We start from the raw sequence: 15,480 nt of genomic DNA, 5'->3' as shown, positions 1-15,480 counted from the left end.
CCATGTTAAATTGTCACTTAGTGTCAGAGGGACTAAGTGAGAGTAATTGCATGGGGTTATAAGAATAGGGCCTGGTGGGATTGTGGACAGTGCAGATTCGATGGGCCCAATGGCTTCCTTCTGCACTCTAGGATTCTATGATTCTATGAATGTGAAAAAGAGATTTGAGAAGAGATGTTGAGAGGATTTGGTGTTCGCTGCGTAAGGAAGGCCTGGTGAAACAATTCTGGGCTGCAAGAAGATATGCAATTTGAATCGGCCATCCAGCCAGACTAGGAGAGTCTTGGGCTTCAAAAAGTAGTTTTGTGTCCAAAATTACACAGCAGAGTGGAAGGAAATTTGAAAGGTTGTGTGGTATACTTTATTAAAGTGACAGCCAGTTTTTGCCTTGGGTATTATTACTGGATTTTTATAGTCAAACATTTATAAGGGAGTGTAGCCTGAGAGGTGTTCACTTGTGGGATTGACAAAGTGGTGTGGGTGGGGCAGATGTTTTATAAGACTAATTTTAACTATGTAACTGTAATCTTGTGTGCTTAAATTTTATTTTCTTCTTGATAATAAACCTTATACTTTCAATTTTAAATCTCAGAAGCGTTATTGGACTTCCTTCTGTTGAGGTTAGTACATTTCCTCCTTGTTTTCAGAATACAAAAAAAAGTATGGCACATAAGCCAAGTTTTCCTCTGGAATGTGATCTGTTTGGCAATTAACATTTGCTTTAATTATAACGATAAGATTTCCAGAGATATTAGCTAAGAAGTATATTAGGAATAGTGAAGGTCTTGTGAATCTAAAACTTAATCATGGTTTTTAAATCATCCATAGACCTTTGTAATAGGTTTGCATAAACTAAATTTGCCTGAGCTGCTGCTCCCTATATCAATCCATACATTAAAGTTTATTTTTATCATGCAAAAGCACAAGAGATATAGGTGAAAATGGCCATTCATCCTGTTATCTGTCTATTCATCACAGATGTCAAATATTTCTTAAATGATTTGCCATTGTTATCCTATCCATTATCAATGCTGATTATCTGCCTGTGAATCAGAATTTCCTTACATCAGTATCCTAAGTGATTAAATTTATACTCCCTTCAACTTCTATATTTAATCTGGAGTAGTACTCAAGCTTTACTTTTTCCCATATTGTTTGCTACATTATACATTTGTACAAGGTCACTGACTAGTGAGCTCTTTTCACAGAAGTGTTAACACATGAAAGTACACAAGTAGTTGAAAGCAGTAAAGAACTTTCAGGGCATGATGGACAAATTGCAGGTGCTATTAGTTTATAATAAAGCACAAAGCCATAATAAAGCATGTTGCTGAGAGGTGACCAACCTTTCCCTCAAACTCAGCAGAAGCAACAGAAGAGGTCTCCTGGGAAGGAGCAGACATAACACCGGAAGCTTTAGAAGGCTGCAGCAAGTAAAGAAAAGTGAGAAAAGGAAAATGATGAGAGTGAATAAGTAAAGCAACATTTTAAAAAATAGGAACGTTATAGCTGTAAATAAATTTTTATATGTTTTATATATTTCATAAAACATTATTGATAATCTTTCAAGATCATCCCCTTACTGTGGATAAGCATCAAGCTAACTTACTTGAGAAATGCTCCAAAATCAAACACATTAGTTATAGTTGGCAAATAATTTAATATTTTCAGCCAAACAAGGATCCTTTAAAAAAAATGATTGTTGCAATAAAAACCCAGCAAAAGAAACAACTTCCTTCACTGCCTGCATAATTTTCTCCCAACATTCACGTTGGGTCTCTGTTGATGCTAAGTTTATGTTGGTCCCAATTGACTGAATTGCCTTCTGTTTTTTGCTACTCATCAAAAGTGAGGAATCTGCCATGCAGAGTAGAGAGTTTAAACCTCTGTTCTATTACCCCATGGTGTAAGACATTATGCAACAGTACGATAAGACTAGTGGCTTCAAAGTTCCCTCAAATCTCACCTTATCTCGAGACAGAGCAGAATGTGGCTCCCTTGCTAAACGGTTACGCCTTTGCTCCTGAGAAAACAAAATCATCACATTTTGTTAATAGAAATGTCAGAATTTTTTGAACTTAAGACTGAACTTTTTGATTTATGAATAAAATCCCTCTATATTTGCACCCCTAGAAAATCCATCAACTGCCAAAGATAGAGCAGTGAACTACACGCTTCGGGTCTTTTTCAGAGCAGTGGGGAGATTGCTTCTAGTCTATACATGAGAATCAACTAGAAACAACTCCTCTCTCAATTTCTCCTTGTCCAGCGGGTAAGCATCTGGCCTCCTTCCAATGTTTCTCCAGTCCTGAAATCAGGAACTCTGATGTGCTAAAATGATGTTCCAAACATTGTGGCTAGAAAAATATTTGAATTGGATAACTGGTTATCAGCAGGGAGGCTTGCCTCTATCTTCATTATGAAAAGAATGAAACAGCATAAAGGGCTTTTACTATAGAAACCCAATCTTGGGAGTTAAATGCTTCTGAAATGATTTTGCCTGGGATATTGCTGCCATACATTTTTGTTGTTAAAGATTTTAGGTAAAATTTTTTTTCCCATTTCCCATTTAAATTGCCTGTTTCTCTTGCACCATAATTTTAAAAAATCTATTTACCCATTTTTTAAGTGCAAACATAATGTAACATCAGATGGAACTTGTGACAAAAGGCTGTAAATTCACAGCATACCAATTTGTATCTAGAGAAGAGACAACAATCCAGTTCTTGAGTCAAAGTCATATTGAATTTTTACCATACATCATTATCTCTGAAAAGGTCAAATCAACAATTCACTCTACATTTTTTCTGAGCTATTAATAAATGTCTCATTGACAAATTTTGTGGGTAGTGTCATTAGTATAAAAGGATAGATGCCATTTATGATATATTATGGATTGGTGCCAGAGAAGGTCCTATTAGCTACAGAGTTGAATTGTTTTGTAAATGTAAATGTGATTTATTTGTTCCTAACATAATTTGGTTGCTTTGTGATTAATTACCCTTACAGAATCAGTACTGAGTCACTAATTTTATTTCTGTTGCAGTCACTCTACCTATTGCAAGCAAGTATGACGAATGACAGAACCTACATTTATACAGCACCTTTCACAATGTCCCAAAGTGCTTCACAACCAATTAAGTACTTTTGAGTTGAGGTCACTGGGCGATATTTTCAAAGGGAAGAGGAGCTTGACAGCTGAACAACATATCCCTTAGGTAAATACATATGTTTGTATGTCATTCTGCACGGGTGACATGAACCAGGCTAGATGACCTTTGTCATCTACAATTATCTTGCAAACAGATCATCGTCCAAGTTTCGTTTATTTTGTTGCTCATGGAAGTTTACTGTGAGCAGGCTTCGTGGGGTGATATTTCAGATTTCCAGCATCTGCAGTAATTTGCTTTTGTATTAGATTGATTATCAATCTACAAATCCTTCCAATTTATCTATGGCAGGCAGTAAGATCTGGAGAGTCTCCTGATCAGCCAAAACTTGCAGATGGCAACAGTAAACTACCTCAGTACCTTTCCAAGCATAACCACGGACCAGAAAATGTTAAGTCCATGACTGCCAATGCCTCTGAAGAGAGAGAGGGGTACAACCATAGACCGTTTAGCACAAAGTAGCTCAACAATTCATTGCCAAGCTTTTTGCTAGAGGAATCCAAAATTAATCTCACTGCCCTGCATTTTCTTCTGCTTCAAAAATTTATCCACTTTTCCACTCAAAGATGTAATGCTTTTCCCTCAAACACTCCATTATAAAACATTATATGCTCTTACAGCTCTAGGCATAAAGAAATGTTTGCTAACATTGCTCCTCATTACAAAAATCCTGATCAGAGAAAAGTCTTTCCCTATTTACTTTATCATAATTCAACATTTTAACGAATCTCAACTAAATTATTCTTAACTTTACTCCAACATAAATAAGCCTCATACTTCAAATCTCTTTCATAATCATGGTTCCTTAACTTTGACAGGATCCTGCCTTCCAGTTTAAAATGTTTTCAATTTCAAAGTGTCATCTATAATGCCTTTGGTGCAAGCCCATTTTGTAATTTTTGGTAGAAGTCAAAATATATGCATAATATTAATGAGATCTCTAAACAATTTTGAATATATGTATTAACATTTGATCGTCAGGTGAGTAGTCAGTACTGTGAAATGAAGTTTTCCATTTTGGCACCGAGAGCCAACATTAAGTACTCCAAGGTCAATAAACAAAAGAAATGTAGCCCATCAGTGTGACTTGAAATCTAAAAACACCAATTAACGTAAATAGGAAAGCCTACTTAGAAATATCTATGAGGGGAAAAAAATCATGCCTGATGTTTGTTTTTAATTGTAAAATTTGTGTGTAAATTTGGAGGTGTTTAAGACAATATTCCATTATAAGTTTTCAAAATTTAAGACATAACTTTGCTCCATTACAGTTATTTAACTTACCCCCAAACATTAATCCCTTATTTTTTCAAATTTTCTGAGTCACCAGTATCAAAACAGATAATATTTTTAAACAAATGCATGTACTGGTTTCTAATGAGTGACATTTGAATAGTATACTTAAACACTAAGCAATAAAGTAGTTAGCTGGCTAACACCTTTTCTATGCTAGACTGAATGTAATTAAAACCCTAAATCTTACCATCAACAATGGAAATGTTTGAGAGTAACACATTATAAAGAATCATCATCACTACCACTATCTCTTTGTTTTAATAAACTATTAAAAATGTTTCTATAGAACAATTTAGTTTTGCCATTTCCGTAAAAAGTATCACAAATATTTAAAGAATAAAACCACATCATTTTTGTCAGAATTAGAAAGTGACAATTCCTATTCAGTTATTAGAATTTTATAAATTTGATGCATAAATCTTACCTCTATGTTACTGTTTAAAACACCACAGGCATCAGCAAAATCAGGGTGTTTTGTATTGATGTATGCAAGCTCAATGGCTACCAAATTGTGAACCTAGAAGTGATTAATAAGTAAGGTTCGAATTAATAAACCAGGTGGTATCACTCATACTAATCACAGATTAAGTCTATGGTTTCTTTGTATCTTACTCTCTGAAGTCAATCATGTCCTCCTAGAAACTTCAACACTGCTTAACTCAATTATTTTAAACAGAAGTATGGCAAATTTGCAAGTATTTTTTGAAAATTTACAAACTGGAAATCCTTAGTAATGCAGGAAACATAATATATGTATATACTTGCTACCAACAGTTTGCAACGAATAAATGTACATACGTATACATTAATGTGTGTATATAAAAGCTTTACACAATCACAGAATTGTTAAGGCAGAGGGAGGACATTCAGCTCATTATGTCTGCACTAGTTCTCCATTGGAGCAATTTATCTCATGCCACTCTGGCTTTCTCCCCATAACCTTATACAATTTTCATTTTCTGATAATAATCCAATTCCCTCTTCAATGCCTTTATTGAGTCTATCTTCAACACACTCTGAGACAGTGCACCACTTACTGCATAAGATTTTCCTTATGTCACCCTTGCTTCTTTTGTTATTTTAAATCGATGCCCTTCTGGTTTTTGACACTTCCACCAAGAGGAACATTTTCCCTATTCACTGTGTCCAGATCCCTCATAATTGAATACGTCTATCAAATTTCCCCACAAACTTCTTTTTTTTGAAGGAAAACAGTCCCAAGTAGGAATGGATAACAAATTAAAATCATTTGTAATTTTAAATATATCTATAAACTATCCTCAGCCTTATTTGTTGTTACATCTGTTATTTTCAATCCACTTCTCAGAACCCAAGGCGTTTTGGAAGATTATAATCAATGCTTCCACTATCTTTGCAGCTACTTTTTTTTTTAAGACTTGGGATTTTTGTAATATACCTCCTATGAAAAAACCTTGAATCCTTTGTGGAGTAGGTGGCTCATATTCCTGCAATTAATTTCCCTATGATATCAAGGTTTTATTATAAACTGGAAGATTTTCAATCAGGCTACAAGCACTAATATTACAGATTGAATGAAGAAGAAAAAATAATATTAACTATGAGAACATCTTTATAGAATGAAAAGTTTGCTCATAGTCATGAAGGAGAGAAAACTCACATTTCATTTACATTGAGCCTTCCAGTTCAAATCTAGATGCAGATACAATGACATGTGGGGTAGAAACTTACCATATCATTAGTAACAGGTAATCTCCTGCGCAATAGTGATGTCACAACCTCTACTATGGCATCATGAAGTTTTGGAAAACGGAGCAATTCCTAAAAGGTACAAAGATACATAACAATTCAAAATGCAATTTGAATAGAGAAGGATCATCATTCCACGTAGGACAGCAGCCAAATAATGGAGGTTGGGGGCAGGGCGGGGGGACAATTCAATAACCAGGGGCAGGGAGACTCAAGTGTAGGCCACGTAACAGGCTTCCCACTGGACACCATGGCCTCCACATGCTTGAAGCTGCCAGATTTCTGGCACCTTCAGCTCCATGCCAAGAATCGGTGTGGACCTGAATAAATCATGTTAATGAAGATTTCAATGTGATTAGCATCCACCCCCCCACCCCGGGCTGGTGTCGCGGCTGACCCAGACATGTCCGGGGGGAGGGGGTGCATGGGGGGGGCAATTGGAGAGGCAGCAATGTGGGGTTGCAGGGCTGACCAGTGATCAGGAGGCCAGCAATGCATAGCTACTGTACATTCCCTGATCTCACTGCTGACAAATCAGCACATGCACAGTGGCCGGTCACCACAATGCTGCCAGTCTCTCCAGTGGAAATAGGCCCCAGCCACTGATTTCAATGAGATTCATGCTAGTGCACTCTGCAGTGCACAAAGTGTGGAAGATACATTTTGAAAGTCCCGTTGAAAAAGCCAACGTGATTTACTCCAGTTTTTATGCGAATTCAACACTTAGAATTTTTTTGGGAGAATCCCACCCCAGTTCTGCTAAACAGATCAATTTCAACCAAATTGCACGAATTTTGTTTGGACCTGGATATTACAAACCACTCAGAAAATAAAATCTGTTTTATTTTCAGTTCCGTGGTGAACACACTATGCCAGAATGGGAAACATTTAACAGGTATATTTATTGCTGATCATTCTGTTATGTTTCTTTTAACCAAATAAACAGAAGAGATAAGCTGTTAGTCCTTCAAGTCTGCACCACCATTCAAATGAGATGATGGCTGTTTTTCTATCTGAACACCACTTTTCTGCACTATCCCTGTATCTCTTGACATTTTTAGTACGTGGCAATCTATTGATCTCAGGCTTGAGCATGCTAAATGACTGACATCCCCAGCCCTCTGGGGCAGAGAATTCCAAAGGTTCACCATCTTGAGTGAAGAAATTTCTCCTCAATTCAGTTTGAAATGGCTTGCCCTTATTCAGAGACTACGTTCCAGGGTTCTAGAAACAGGAAACATCTTTCCTGCATTGATCCTGTCAAGCCCTGTCAGAATATTGCATGTTTAATATGGGATCATCTTTCACTTTTTTAAACTCCAAGAATAAAGGCATTGTCTATTTAATCTTTCCTCAGGACAATCCCGCCACCCCAGGAATTAGTTTGGTGTTGTTACTCTTGACCTCAAATCTTTTTATAATAAAAGCCAACACACCATTTGCCTTCTTAACTGCTTGCTGCAGCTGCATTTTAGCTTTCAAATGACTTGTGAACAAGGACACCCAGTTTAAGACGTGCAGACTCTCACCATTTAAGAAATACTCTGTAATTTAGCTTTTCCTAGTGAAATGGATAACCTCACTTCTTTCCACAGTCCATTTGCCAAATTTCTGCCCACTCACTTAGCCTAGCCAAATCCTTTTACCTACCTGACTCGCAGTCATTCCTCCTGTTCCTGACCACTGACCAAATCAGGTAACGCTAATCTAAGGGGTGTGACTGCCTTCTGGAATATGTCCAAATAATTTCCCCCCTTTCTGATGCATTGCAAAGTTGGAGGCAAAGTTGGAGGCACGGCTTCCAGCTCATCAACAATGAGCCAAATTTCCTCAAGCCACAGACTTACTGGATGTGGATGCCATGGATGGCAGTGACATCTGGGAGCTTCCATGTGCTGCAACCATGACACATTGTGCATCCTGCCATCTTCAGTGTCAATTGAAATTACTTTTCTAAATTAAATTATAGTTCCCCATGTCACCAAATGTAGCGCGGCTTAGTGGTACAGCGGTTAGCGCTGCTGTCTCAAAGTGCTAGGGACCCGGTTTCGATTTCTGGCTTGGGTCACTGTCTGCGTGGAATGTGCACATTTTCTCCGTGTCTGCATGGGTTTCCTCCCACAGTCTGAAAGACATGTTGGTTAGGAGCACTGGCCAAGCTAAATTCTCCCTCAGTGTACCCAAATAGGCACTGGAATGTGGAAACTTCACTGCAGTGTTAATGTAAGCCTACTTGTAACACTAATAAAAATTAAAACGAAAAAAGCTCCCACTTCACACCGTGCACTCAGAGATCTGTGTTTTATACTCTGAAACACAATGGGCCTGATTTTACCATCTAGTTAAACCTGTTTTCGGGGGTGAAAACTTGGTAAATTCGGGCATGAGGTGAGTAGCGCGATCCACACCTGCCTCTGTGCTGGGTCCCCTTTACCAAGGGCCGAAAATGGCCACTGTCGGGACCAGGCCTAACAGCAGCATTTAAATTGACTTACGTCCAACCTTACCGGCACTTCCCCTTTACCATCGTGTTCACCAGTCCAGCTTCAGCACAAAACAGACGTAGTCTGCAAAGATCCAATTCGGGCTGACTCAGATCAGTGGTGGTAGTGGTAGGGACGGGGTCTGCTACTACTCTGCATGTGATCAGTAGGGGGGATAATGGGTCAGTTTGTTGTGGGGGTGAAGCAATGTCTGTGGGGACCAGGTGAAGGCATTATCTGGCCCAGAAGCAATGTGGTAGGGGAGCGTTTTTCTACTTTTCTTTACTGCGCATGTGCAGTTGGAGGCACCAATCGGAGCTGCAGTGTTTCGGGCTTATTAAGCCCAGCCCACAGGCTTCTGCAGCGTGATTCAGAATTGTTGCTTTTTTTTCAGGCAGAGTGCGAATGGAAGCACCTGAGAACGGGTCTAAAAGTCAGATCTGAAACACTCCCAGTTTCAAGTCCACCCAGCACTTAGAATCAAAATGGTAAAACAGGGTCCAATGAGTCAGCTCTGATGATGCTCAGAAACCTGCCTAATGAAACAGTAACAACTTCGCTCACAGAACTTGTATATCCATGTTTAAGACTGGAAGAAACTTCTTAATCTTAATTTAAACAGTAATTTTCTTAGTAATATATACTATTTCTCAATGAAGTTTCCTGAACTGACATTCAGGTGACCAATAAATGATAGCAAAAGAATCACTCAAATCAGTTCCTCCCAAGAATATTTTCAGTAGCCACCATTTAAATAACAGTTGTGGAACTAGACCAACTGAGTAGCCTGTGTACCTGTGTATTGTACGTGCTGCAATGTTGAATAATTCTTTGCATTTCCTCATGGACCAGTTCAACACATCGTAAGCTGGGCTCCTCCAGGCGTTTGATCTGTCGTTTCACTAACAACTCAAAAGAGATTTCAGGGACAAAAAGTGCTGGGCGTGGACCCTAAACCAAACAAATCCAGTTAATAAATGCACAAGTTCCAAACAGAGTATTACAAATGACATATCAAAACTCTCTCATGACAAATCTCTATGGAGGAGATGGACAGACAGAATCAGAAAAGAAGCAGCCTATACAAAGATATGTACAATTAAAAACTAAGCAGATTTAATGCAATCTGTATTATCGTTAATGAATAGAGAAAGTGTCAACATAAAAGCAGAAAAACATAAAGTATATAAATATAAAAGGATGAAGAAAGCAAAGAGCATATCCAAAAACTGGGCCAGTATAAAAAACAACAGTAAGGGAATGACAGAAAGGAAAGTTTTCCTTGTTGATGCTGAATGAGGACTGAGTACTGACTACTCACAGTGGCATTTCTAATTGCAGTGAGAATGTCAATAGTGTTGAGACCACCTAAAGCATCTACAGATTCTAAAGTACGTCCGAAGGTTTCATGAAATATGTAGCATATTCTTGCTCCTCCGCAACTAGAAAGAAACAGAAATTGTGATAATAAGGTAGTCCCATGATCACTGATAAATCTTTAGCAAAAGGCTGGTGCTTCTGAAAATACTATCAAAGTAAGTGATACTGAAAATACACAACTCTAAAAAGAGGTTCCACTCAAGGTCTGTATTTCTTTCAGGATAGGCTGAGATTTCATTTCTTTCCCAAAGCCATCACTGGCATTTGAAGAAACAACTATAACTCTCAGTAAGTAACTCTACAATGAGTATTGGCAGCCATTTGCAGCCCTCATATGTGGGTGGAAGTGATCCATAAAATCCCACAACCTACCTGTCTGCTGCCAATCTGTTAGAAATTATATGATGTGCTCAGTTCTGGTCGCCTCATTACAGGAGGGATGTGGAAGCTATTGAATGAGTGCAGAAGAGATTTACAAGGATGTTGCCTGGATTGGGTGGCATGCCTTATGAGGATAGGTTGAGGGAGCTCAGTCTTGGAGAGACGAAGGATGAGAGGTGACCTGATAGAGGTGTATAACACGTTGAGAGGTATAGATCGGGTGGATTCTCAGAGGCTTTTCCCCAGGGCTGAAATGGTTGCTACGAGAGGACACAGGATTAAGCTGCTGGGGAGTAGGTACAGAGGAGATGTCAGGGGTAAGTTTTTCACTCAGAGGGTGGTGGGTGAGTGGAATCAGCTGCCGGTGGTGGTGGTGGAGGCAAAATCGATAGGGTCTTTTAAGAGACTTCTGGACGAGTATATGGGACTTAATAGGATTGAGGGTTATAGGTAAGCTAGTAGGTAGGGATATGATCGGTGCAACTTGTGGGCCGAAGGGCCTGTTTGTGCTGAAGTTTTTCTATGCTCTATGTGGAGATGCTGATGTTGGACTGGGGTAAGCACAGTAAGAAGTCTCACAACACCAGGTTAAAGCCAACAGGTTTATTTGGTAGCATAATTCTCACTCACCTGAAGAAAGAGCGACACTCTGAAAACTTGTGCTACCAAATCAATCTGTTGGACTTTGACTTGTTGTGAGACTTCTTACAGAAATTATATGACTAGGGGAGGGGGTGGTATTCAGGTAATGCCTGTGATGGCCTACCCACCCGCACCCCAATTGAGGCCCTAAGTAGCCAATAAAGGGCCACTTCCTGTCATCTCTAATTCACAAGATGAGCTTCAACAAAGACAGGGATGCTGATGCAAAAAGCCCTGTGCAGAAAATCTAGAGTATATTAAAGAAGCAAACGTTACCACTGAATCTCTTCCAAACTACCTCAGAGATATCTGACGCACCAAACTATTGCACAGTTGCTTAATAGACAGCAGACTGTCTACTAAGCAAGGGACAAATACCACCATTGTAAGAAGCAACACCTTTAACACTATACATTAACTGTTCAAGAGGAAAACCATTTATAGGGTGGTTCATTTTTCTCTAACATGAGCCAAAGATGCCATTCATGAGAATCAATGCTCAACATCAAGACATGAACAGAAAAAATTGGCACTTATATGATGTCCATGTGATATTTAACCATATAAAATCACCAATATCAATTGTTATTATTCAGGAGCTGTTTTATCTTCCTTGTGAGCTTGCCAAAGTGGCCTGCAATTTTAATAAAAGAAAGGAGTGCTTGATGCTTCAGCATGTGATTACTGTTCTTTAGCTGCCATCTCTACTTGCAAGAGAAACATGCCATTTGATTTAGGCAGGCTAGTGGAAACAAAACGGCAATGTCTGATTACAATACTTTTAATGGTACCTTTCAAGTTGGCATGAGGTCCAGCTTAGGTTTGTGCCACACTTATGTTTAAAAAATGAGAAAAACACTCAGTCATTTCCGACTATGAGGATGTAACCGTGATTTTACTGGGATTTGCTAAATTGGATCATCTTCCTTTCCTGTAACTTCTGCAGCTGAACCTCACGTTTATGAACATTGCATTGTGTTCACTTTTCCAGCACCATCATAAACTCCCGTGGACAGCAGCATCCTTATGAGTTGCTGTATGGCCTAATATTACACTTCACAAACAGGGCACAAAGACACAAACTCAGTTTACATGCATAATGATTGGAATGTGAGTCTTTACAGCTAATCAATTCTTAAAGATACAGATAATGTGAGTGGAGAGAGCTTTAAGCACAGGTTAAAGAGATGTGTATTGTTTCCAGACAAGAAAGTTAGTGAGATTTTGCAAGTCCAGGCAAGTTGTGGGGGTTACAGATAATGTGACATGAACCCAAAGTCCCGGTTGAAGCTATTCTCATGTTGCGGAATTTGGCTGTCAATTTCTGCTCAGCGACTCTGCGCTGTCATGTGTCATGAAGGCCGCCTTGGAGAACGCTTACCCGAAGATCAGAGGCCGAATGCCCATGACCGCTGAAGTGCTCCCCAACAGGAAGAGAACAGTCTTGCTGGTGATTGTCAAGACACACATGCATCTCCATTAAGGACGGTCACTCAGCACCTCACTGTACCGCAAGCCCACGGATAACTTCACAATGCTCCACTTCTCCAGCTTCCACCCTAAACACGTTAAAGAAGCCATCCCCTATGGACAAGCCCTGCGTATACACAGGATCTGCTCAGATGAGGAGGATCGCAACAGCCACCTCCAGACGCTGAAAGATGCCCTCATAAGAACAAGATATGGCGCTCGACTCATTGATCGACAGTTCCGACGTGCCACAGCCAAAAACCACACCGACCTCCTTAGAAGACAAACACGGAACATGGTGGACAGAGTACCCTTCTTCATCCAGTACTTCCCCAGAGCAGAGAAGCTATGACATCTTCTCCGGAGTTTTCAACATCTCATTGATGAAGACGAACATCTTGCCAAGACCATCCCCACACCCCCATTTCTTGCTTTCAAACAACCGCACAACCTCAAACACACCACTGTTCGCAGCAAACTACCCAGCCTTTAGGAGAACAACGACCATGACACCACACAACCCTACCACAGCAACCTCTGTAAGACGTGCCGGATCATCGACAGGGATGCCATCATCTCACGTGAGAACACCATCCACCAGGTGCACGGCACATACTCTTGCAACTCGGCCAACGTTATCTACCTGATACACAGCAGGAAAGGATGTCCCGAGGCTTGGTACATTGGGAGACCGTGCAGATGCTACGACAACAGATGAACGAACACTGCTTGGCAATCACCAGGCAAGACTGTTCTCTCCCTGTTGGGGAACACTTCAGCGGTCATGGGCATTTGGCCTCTGATCTTCGGGTAAGCGTTCTCCAAGGCAGCCTTCATGACACATGACAGCGCAGAGTCGCTGAGCAGAAATTGACAGCCAAATTCCGCACACGTGAGAATGACCTCAACCGGGATCTTGGGTTCCTGTCATACTATCTGTAACCCCCACAACTTGCCTGGACTTGGAAAATCTCACTAACTTTCCTGTCTGGAAACAATACACATCTCTTTAACCTGTGCTTAAAGCTCTCTCCACTCACATTGTCTGTACCTTTAAGAATTGATTAGCTGTAAAGACTCACATCCCAATCATTATGCATGTAAATTGAGTTTGTGTCTTTGTGCCCTGTTTGTGATCAGAGCTCCCAGCCACCTGACGAAGGGACAGCCTGTTCCGAAAGCTTCCGGCATTTGCTACAGATTTTACACTCACCAGACACAGCTGCCCCAAGATAAACACTTTGGGAAAGATTTTCATGTGCTGGTAGACCATCCATATTAACAGGAGGAAACTCATGACAAAGCTCTGGCCCACCAACTAAAGTAATCAGGCAACAACTTACTCAAACTTACTTTAACTATCCTCAAAAAATTGTGCTGTGGAGGTTATATCTTACTTATAATAATTTATATGTTATTTTGTATAAATCACTTTCTATCAAAGCTGAACATTAATGAGCAATACTTCAGATGAGCTCCAACACCAGATGTACGGTTGAGTAAAAACAGCAGTTGTGCTTACAGTTCTGAAGTTTCAATGTATTTTGCTGTTCCCTCAATTGTGTGGCAATATTCTGCTGCAAACTTGGTGATGAGCTGCAGCAATGTTGCACTCTTGTCTTCCACTGGTTCACCGTAACTGTTCAGTAAAGACTGGTACTGAGCGGCCAGGACATTTATCCTGGTCTTAAGCTCTGGCAAGCAATCTCGAATATGGTGCATTAATAATCTACAAAAATAAAATTAAATATATTAATAAAGTTCTCTCAGGCCAAAGAATTTAGAGAAAACAGAATTACAAAGATGTATAAAAATGCAAATATTACGCCTAGCCTAATTCCCATTGTACTTGCACCTAACTTTACAGGTAGAACACTTGGCAGTGCAGTGTGGAGATTTCTTGCACGAGTAGTTGGCACATGCAACTTTTTCAAAGAAAATTGGAGACGTACAAAGTCCACCAACTACATTTTTAGGAAAATTAGCTGTACCGTGGCCAGCGATAGAAACCCAAAGAAAACAAAAAGGGGGAATAAAAACAATTTTATGCATCTTCTTTCTCCCCAGATGATGACACAGACATTACCACAGGATTTCATAACCTCCACTAAGGGCTTAAGTGATCAAGGGAAGGAACAATATCTGGAGCATAACATTCACAGAGACAAACTTTGCAGTTTGGTTCCTTTAGATAGCTAAATCTGTTAACCAAATATTACCTATTCAAAGTTTTGGCCAAATACTTGGTTCCATTTCTGTTAGCAAGAGAGGGATATTTCTTTTGTAGAAAAGCATGTTCATCCTTTAAAGCATCTGCCACAATTTTCTTATTGTTGATGTCTAGCTGACTCCTGAAGAATGCACATAAACATATCTTAAGTATAATTAGAGCAACACAAACAATTCTTTAAAAGTTTCTACTTATAACTTGAGAATTGCAAAAAGCAACATGCCCAAGAAGAAACGAGACAGCATGATGTATTTTCATTAATGTCAACGTATTTTCCAATTAAAATATAACAAATCTGAACAGTGACATTGTAATTTCACTTATCCCAAAGTAACAGTTCACATGTATGAATCAGCTTTCGCCAGTTCCAATACGCTAGAGTTCTTAATCTCAACAACATTGAAGAGATATGGGGAAGAAACGTTGAGCCACTGTTTCATTTAAGTTAGAAAGAAAATATTTTCAGCAAAGCAATGGAAGGGAGAAGAAAAAACTTTTCAACTGCGAAAACTGATAAATAACCTAATCCCAGGCTTTGTCCAACTAAGGTAGTTTCTATAAAGTGGCACAGGATGATTCTCCCTTGTTGTTACCTCCCTGCAGAGATGTAGAAACAGGACAAACATAAGGAACTCAGCACACTAAGGATTGCAGGAATTACGGAGAACCTTATCATTCAATGCCACACCAGGCACCAAAG

General features: G+C 39.5%; 1 protein-coding gene across 3 annotated transcripts in view; it reads right to left on the bottom strand.

Annotated features, from left to right (window-relative positions):
- Positions 1–15,480, bottom strand: part of dnm1l (dynamin 1-like) — a 59,721-nt gene that overhangs the window by 10,321 nt on the left and 33,920 nt on the right. For 2 of the 3 annotated variants that reach the window (XM_080190874.1, XM_080190876.1), the window contains 8 exons: positions 14,770–14,901; positions 14,073–14,279; positions 9,999–10,119; positions 9,473–9,628; positions 6,177–6,266; positions 4,891–4,983; positions 1,967–2,023; positions 1,347–1,424 (listed from right to left, as the gene is read on the bottom strand). In XM_080190874.1, the coding sequence (XP_080047000.1) occupies positions 1,347–1,424; positions 1,967–2,023; positions 4,891–4,983; positions 6,177–6,266; positions 9,473–9,628; positions 9,999–10,119; positions 14,073–14,279; positions 14,770–14,901 (934 nt within the window). The remainder of the gene's footprint in view (positions 1–1,346; positions 1,425–1,966; positions 2,024–4,890; positions 4,984–6,176; positions 6,267–9,472; positions 9,629–9,998; positions 10,120–14,072; positions 14,280–14,769; positions 14,902–15,480) is intronic. The other variant, XM_080190875.1, reaches the window with a different exon arrangement.

The sequence above is a fragment of the Carcharhinus amblyrhynchos genome, chromosome 6, assembly GCF_965287045.1.
Source record: "Carcharhinus amblyrhynchos chromosome 6, sCarAmb.v2.hapA, whole genome shotgun sequence".
In the NCBI taxonomy this organism is placed as follows: domain Eukaryota; kingdom Metazoa; phylum Chordata; class Chondrichthyes; order Carcharhiniformes; family Carcharhinidae; genus Carcharhinus; species Carcharhinus amblyrhynchos.
Note: the sequence above shows the minus strand (reverse complement) of the source record. Positions and strands in the feature narration are given on the sequence as shown.